The sequence below is a fragment of the Armigeres subalbatus genome, chromosome 3 (assembly GCF_024139115.2).
Source record: "Armigeres subalbatus isolate Guangzhou_Male chromosome 3, GZ_Asu_2, whole genome shotgun sequence".
NCBI lineage: Eukaryota > Metazoa > Arthropoda > Insecta > Diptera > Culicidae > Armigeres > Armigeres subalbatus.
This window is the reverse complement of record NC_085141.1, coordinates 257659850-257667915: the sequence shown is the minus strand read 5'-3', so window position 1 is coordinate 257667915 and position 8066 is coordinate 257659850. Positions and strand designations below refer to the sequence as shown.

Sequence of the window (8066 nt, the reverse complement as noted above, 5' to 3'; positions counted from 1 at the left end):
TCCACTATTGGTTGAGGGTCTACTATTGGACACTTTACCCTATATCATGAGGCTAACACGATGATACTTTTATGCCCAGGGAAGTCGAGACAATTTCCAATCCGAAAATTGCCTAGACCGGCACCGGGAATCGAACCCAGCCACCCTCAGCATGGTCTTGCTTTATAGCCGCGCGTCTTACCGCAAGGAGGGCCCCCTAAATTCCCCCTATAAGCCATTTTATAGAAAGCTCAAATGACAGAAGACCAAATACTAATATTTACATTTTACAAGGAACATTTGCGAAAATGAAACGAAATGATGATGATGATGACGAAATGATGATGGTTTACATGCAAATTTACCAAAACAAAGACCGAGCCGTCCACTCAAAATTTCGATCAGCTGTTCGAATCTGTCTCATAAAATGGCTTATAGTAAATCCACTTATTCTTCCAAAATGGGTAAATTTTTCAGCAGTGAGAAAAAGATAGAGAAAAAGTACCCATTAATGAGTAAACGATTTTAACCGGGTACTGTAAATCCCATCAAGAACTACCTACTGTCATTATGGTTATATAAATTCAATTTTGCTTATATGCATACACTGTGTATACCGGTATGGGCCTTTTCACGAGACGTTTAAAAACAGCTGATTTTATCGTCAATTGACAGTTCTTCTATGAAAGTGACAGCTTCGGACTTGCAGGCCTGTTCAGCGGTTGTAAACAAGTGCAGTCTCGGCAGTGTCACATGAAAAGGCCTATATACATCGTTTTACACACACTGTGACGATAAGTATATTGAGATTCTCACGTCCGAATGTGTGAGTGGCGATAAAAGGAAAACAAACACTCCTAGATGGTGCTACTTAGGGATCCTATAATGAGAGATATGCAAATACTTTTCCAGACGATTTAGCAACGCTGCTACTTTTGTTAGCAAACACTTCCAGCACTTGCCGCAGCGCAAAATATTGAAGCTTGTATATGACTTTGCATTTGATAACAATTTGGAATATGTTTGTCTGTCCACTAACAGTGTTTAAATAAGCATTATCACTAAAATAAAAGTGCAATACAAATAGGTGAAACACGAAACATAAACTAGATTACTTCTACTCGCGAAAGTAAAACAAATTGTTTATTCTATGAAACTTTTCTTAAAATCTATCTCAATACCTTTCAACCTCGTCTCAATCTGCAACAATAACAACGTTCATTTGGCTCACGTTTTGACAGTTCTCAATGCTCGATTGGGTTACAATGGCCGCTTTCGCATATCTCTCATTATAGGATCCCTAGTGCTACTCAGCAAAGTTTGGGTAAAAATGAGTATATTTCCATATATTTTTTGACTCGTTCGCAACCATCGTGATGACTCGATCAATTTTGAGGTTATGAGCAGAAGGAAAACAAACATGTATTTACACATGCCGAATTGCACATCAGTGTGCGAGCGTTAAACGTCACTCATCTCTATAATAGAGAGCCGGAACCCACGAGCCTGATTTATAATCATTTTAACAATGGGATCGTTCGTCAGTAGATCTCCTCCAGCCAATATGAGTGGTCCAATTGCTGATTTCGTGAAAAATGCCATCGCCAAAGACAAGGTGGTAATATTTTCCAAAACTTATTGCCCGTACTGCACAATGGCCAAAGAGGTAAGAATGACTTGAACCTAATTTCTACATTGATGTTTTATGAACATGATGATTTCATCTAACAAATATTTATGAAGTACCTATATTGTCCTTGACCTGATTAGTTATAGTAAGCTGACAGGTTGTCGCCAAAAAGCCAATTAATCCAAATCTAAACTGAGATCTGAATCATAATATGAAACAATATTTTGTTTTGCTCACGAGTCATTTTAATTACTTGCAGCCTTTCAAGAAACTCAATCAGCCATTCACCTGTTATGAGCTGGACCAGCGGAATGATGCTGATGAAATCCAATCGGTTCTCGGCAGTTTGACTGGAGCAAGAACAGTAAGTTATGAAATATTTTGGTTTGTCTATCAGTAAGTGTGCTAAAATATCTGTGTAATGAAAATCATGTTTCCAATTGAATATCAAATTTATAATTTAACTTTGTAAAGTCATTATAAAAACTGTACATTATATAAGAAAAAACAAATCAATTAGAAATTTAGAGATATCTGATGTTTCGGAAAAGCAATGCACTTATTGTAAAGTAATAACTTGTTGAAAAATTCGAAACTGGAAGCGAGTTTTACTAGCCTATTAGAATAAAAAACTTCAAACTTTATAAAGAGTATCTGGATGTTAAAGTTCACAACTCTCATTTTCATTTAATGTGATATCAAGTGATAAAGCTCGTAATTTGCACAGTCTGTACTTGGTGGTAGAATTATTGAACTCTTTGTAGCTGATAACGAAATTATGAAACCGCAAACATGCGGCTACGATCATATATGCTATGCATGATTAATGCTACTAATCATTCGTACATAGTACCTATTCCACCCATATCCAACATCAATGAAATCAAATTTAAGTAAGTTGGTAGGCGCAGGGAGAGAGATAGACCGCGTACCCCAGAAAAGTATCGTCATTTCGTTATGAACTTCAGAACCGATTATGCGATGCGATCAGTGCGATGATTCAAATACCTACTGGGTAGAATACCTTAGGTTAAAATTGGAGAAATAAACTCCGATGGCTTGATAGAAAGGTTCAAACATTGATTTGTTAAAGTGATTAGGTACGACTGACTACTGCAACACTCCGGCCACAACAGTGGACCTGGGACAAAAATTAACTAAGCAATAGAGTTCATTGTAATTGTAATTTTTATTGGGTACGACAACTTTTTAGTTTACACATTACGTTAAGTCAAGGAAGTCGGAAGAAGAGCGGAAAAGAATGGAGAAAGTTCCATTCCGAGAACTGATTGGAGACCTACAATATTTGGCGCTAGGAATTCGCCTCTAGACATCAGCTATCCTGTGAATGCTGCAAGTCATTTATGTGACGATTCTGGTAAATCTATTATTTGCACTGGGGTAATAACACCGACATCCATTGGTTGATTACTGAATAGTTGGTCGGGGTACAGCCAAAACGCACCAAGCACCAACGAAAAATTACCGATTTTTTTGCTCAAACTTTCGTTTAGCAGATTTAATTGATCGTAAATCGTATCGGATATCCCTCAACTCCATAACTGAGGATATCCTACTGCAAATGCACGTTTAAATTGATATGAAACTATTTCCGTTGTCCTTTTACGAACAAAATATCACAAGTCGGTCGAAGAGACGCTTGGTGCGGTTTGGCTGAACCCCGACCAGTTGTTCCTGCAATCCAAAGGACGACCAATTTTCGGATTTATTCTTCTATAGCGGGGGCCGGAAATATCCCTCCCCTCAGGTGTGTGATCTTGCGATGGGTTACGCCATTAGCACTGAGATGGCAACCAAAGACATGGCATTCACGCACTGATTTAGGGCATGTGCGTGTGATCCAACGGACATCGTGTCTTGGAGCCTTGAATGGTAGTGCAGTCATGCAGAGGTGATCATCAGTGATAATGATGTGAGTTCTCTTCTTTTCGGCAATACTTTTCTGATGCGTTCCCTGTGACGCTGAGGCTTACATTTAGCTAGCTAGGCATTTATTAAAAAACAATGTATTCAAGACATTTGTACACTGAGGATACTGGCCGTAAGATTATAATACGACCAAACTTACACTGAGGATACTGGCCGTAAGATTTTAATACGACCAAACTTATGAGAATGTTTCATACGAATTGAACTATGAAAATCGTATAGGATCTTTTTTCGATCATTTCTAACTCTTTGTTGGGTATCCAACGAGACAGTTTCTCGAAGCGTCGGTGGGCGTGTGGTGTGAACGCACGCCTAACCACGACGTCCATAGTTCGAAAGTGGGTTACATTTTTTTTCAAACAAACTGAAAATATTCCATAAGATAGCCGTATGAAATGCATTCCAATAGAGTATCGTATAAAAATCAATACATTTCCTTGAGGCGAAATTTCAAAAGAGAAACGTATGATGTTCTTACGACCAGTATCCTCAGTGTAGGGAATCGACTGCTAGATTCACTGAGTAGAAGTTTTTTTTTTAAAACTAGGCCACCGAAAGTGAATCCTATAGCTGACCTTGATAAGAACTTAATGGATAATCACCGAATTTAAACAACGATAAAGCTACTTGTTTAAAGCTATAGGCAACCTTGACCAAGAATTGATAAAAGAATAAACTAAATTCTGTTACAGTTTCCACTTTTACATGATACATCTTACATTGAGTTTGTAGTGTCGACACAGGTTAAGAATATTGCCGAAACAATGACTTAGCTTAGTGATTTTACGAACACATACCCTACACCCAGAACAAACAAAGTTAATTAATTTTCATTCTGCATAAATAAAAGTTATAAAATTGAACACTAATACGCAATATTTTTTTATATTTTCAATGTGGTCATATAAAGCTAACAAACATAACAACTTATAATTGGACTATATGATTATATGACTTTTCAAATCACATCAAATTAGCTGCTTCCAAGTCAAAAGAAGAAGATATTGCATTTTAAACATTGCTTTCAAAAACCGAGAAAACCGTTGTAATAGAATTTTTGAAATTATCATTTTAACCTTTGATCATTAACTAGTTTGCATTCAATTACATTTCGCATTAGTGTCGAGTCGATTCCAAATCCTAACCCTTGGCGTTCAAGTGGGCGCTCTCATTGCCCCACCAAACGCTGCAAAATTAAAATGAAATAGCGGGGGCCGGCAATATCAGCTGCCGCACAAGAAGCTATTTAGTGTTTCGCCTTTCCCGTTAAAATTTTTTATTCACCCAATCGGATCTTTAACTTATTTGGTCATAAGTATCCATATTTTTTTACACCTATTTTGATTACTATTTTCAAAATTTAAGACAAAAACATTTGCCCGATTTTGAACCAACATCAGAACAATTGTTCAAGCGTGCAGCACTTTTAAATTTTTGCTAATCATTGTTTAAGGCAGAAGTTAAATTTTTTAAGCATAAGTTTTGAAGATTCGAATTTTTTAACTAGTTTTTCACATGTCAGCATTCATTCATTTGTTTAAATTACATCACATTGCATTGCCTTTAACATAACGTGCTATTGGGACAACCTAACCTATAATTTTTGTTCAATCTATCTCTTAAACAAGTATTTACATAGGTAAGCAATGTATTGTTAATTTTAGGTGCCTAGAGTGTTCATCAATGGGAATTTCGTCGGCGGGGGAACCGACATTAAGAAGATGTACTCTGACGGACGACTAGAAAAGCTGTTGACCTAACTGATGGCCCAAAAGTTATTTGCATAATTACTTATTCGATATCAAATGTTATTTTGAAGATGCCACGCATCACATCATATTTTTCTTATATTCCTTTATAAAATCTTTGAGTACAATAGTTATTTATAGATGTTTGATCTTGAAAGATATCACCATGCCAAAAACTACAGTAATAACCAATGAGTTATCTGCTTCAAGCGTGCTTACAGAGGCAGCGCTGCAGCGATGGCCTCCCATCTGGCACTATTGAACGCATTTTTGACGTCAATCGTCAGTACCGCGCAGAATCCATTGCCGCTCCTCTTCTTCTTGGACGCCCTCTCTGCATCTTCAATGACTGTCCTGATTGTATCCCAGTCGATCTGCCTTTACAGAATCCGAACTGCATTTCCGATAAGCTAGTCTCGCCCTCCGTGAACTGCGTCAGCTTATTAAGGATAAACCTATCCAGAAGCTTCCACAGTTCCTGTTCACTCGCTGGTGCATGAAAGTGACAACCCTATATAAATGCATGGGTGAATACTATCACCTGAAATAAAAAAACAGAAAATTGGTGCGGAATAATCATCAGCTTCAGCCCGCTGTTGGCAAACCGAAATGGCTAAGCTATTTTCTGACTGAAAGGCATAATAGGCAAAGAGGAGCAAAGCAAAATACAAAACAACAGAATCGCATTTAGCAGGCATTGTTGATAAATTGCACCACTGCTCGTGACACATTCGCTCTGCGATATTATCCGCCCTTGGGACAGGCATTCCACATACCGCGGGCAATCGAACACCACGTGCTCCGGCGTCTCTTCAACATTCTCACATTCTGGACATAACGGTGAATTAGTATGACCGAACCGATGTAAGTACTTCCGAAAGCATCCGTGGCCTGACAGGAACTGCGGCAGGTTAAAGTTTTCTTCACCATGCTTTCTGTTCATTCACGTCGACAGGTTTGGAATGAGCCGGTGGGTCCACCTCCCTTTCTCCATACTGCCCCACTCCTGTTGCCATCTCGCCATCGAAAAGGTTCTCTCATTACCTCCTTTCCGTTTCTGGTGTCTCTTCGCCGATAACAATCGATGTCTTCCTCCAGGATGATGCAGATGGGTAGCATCCCAGCAATAACGCGTACTATTCGTTCTAGATGCGCTCACGGCTCGAATGATCATCAGCCGGAACACACTTTTCAGCTTTTCTCGCTTCCGCTTGGTTTGCAGTATAGAGTAGAATCTATAGATGAGCGAAAGCATGGCTGAATCGGTTTTTTTGACCGTGCACACGCGCATATGACGTCACAGCCCTTAACATTTCCATTGAAATCGTGACGTCATGCTCGTTTGGACACACGTTTGACAGTTCGTTTGGAGACAGAGGATATATTCGCTCAAGCCCAAGTCCTGGTGTTAGGTGGGACGCTAAACAGCCCTGACACGACGGTCCTCCGACGAGACAGGAGGTTTGCGCAGGCCCAATAAGCCGCCTAGAAAACCAATCATTACGAACAATATAAGAGATAATGCGACTCGATATAATCGGCAAAGACCTAGGCGACGAATACAGGATCATGATTGGAAGCTTGGAACATGGAATTGCAAGTCGCTAGGTTTCGCAGGTTGCGACAGGATGATCTACGATGAATTACATCCCCGCAACTTCGACGTCGTGGCGCTGCAGGAGATTTGCTGGACAGGACAGAAAGTGTGGAAAGGGGGCATCGAGCGGCTACCTTCTACCAAAGCTGTGGCACCACCAACGAGCTGGGAACCGGCTTCATAGTGCTGGGTAAGATGCGCCAACGCGTGATGTGCAAGCTGAGGATTAAACGCCGTTTCTTCAACTATAGCATCATCAACGTGCACTGCCCACACGAAGGGAGACCCGACGACGAGAAAGAAGCGTTCTACGCACAGCTGGAGCAGACATACGATGGATGCCCACTGCGGGACGTCAAAATCGTCATCGGTGACATGAACGCACAGGTAAGAAGGGAGGAAATGTATAGACCAGTCATCGGACCGGATAGTCTGCACACCGTATCAAATGACAACGGCCAACGATGCATAAACTTTGCAGCATCCCGTGGAATGATAGTCCGAAGCACTTCCATCCCCCGCAAAAATATCAACAAGGCTACATTGAGATCACCTAACCAAGAAACGGAAAATTAAATCGACCACGTTCTAATCGACGGTTAATCTTTCACGGACATCACAAAGGTGCGCACCTACCGCAGTGCAAATATTGAATCTAACCACTATCTCAATGCAGCATGCCTGCGCTCAAAACTCTCGACGGTGTACAACACGCGTCGAAGTCGGACGCCGCGGCTTAACATTGCGCGGCTACAAGACGGTAGACCAGCTCAAGACTACGCGCAGCAGCTGGAGGTGGCACTCCCAATGGAAGACGGTAACTAGGCGCAGCGTCTCTTTAAGATGGCTGGAGAGATATTCGATCCGCCATTGGTAGCACCGCAACCGCTGCACTTGGCACGGTGCCCCCGGATCAGAGAAACGACTGGTATGACGGCGAATGTGAGCAGTTAGTGGAAGAGAAGAATGCAGCATGGGCGAGATTGCTGCAACACCGCACGAGGGCGAACGAGGCACGATATAAACAGGCGCGGAACAGACAAAACTCGATTTTCCGGAGGAAAAAGCGCCAGCAGAAAGATCGAGACCGTGAACAGACGGAGCAACTGTACCGCGCTAATAACACACGAAAGTTCTATGAGAAGTTAAACCGTTCACGTAA

General features: G+C 40.8%; 1 protein-coding gene across 1 annotated transcript; it reads left to right on the top strand.

Annotated features, from left to right (window-relative positions):
* Positions 1-1461: 1461 nt before the first annotated feature.
* LOC134219185 (uncharacterized) lies at positions 1462-5439 on the top strand. The gene is made up of 3 exons (XM_062697887.1): positions 1462-1645; positions 1869-1973; positions 5224-5439. Exons 1-3 carry the CDS (start codon positions 1508-1510, stop codon positions 5317-5319), a joined length of 339 nt encoding a protein of 112 aa, XP_062553871.1. The 5' UTR covers positions 1462-1507; the 3' UTR covers positions 5320-5439.
* Positions 5440-8066: the final 2627 nt, after the last annotated feature.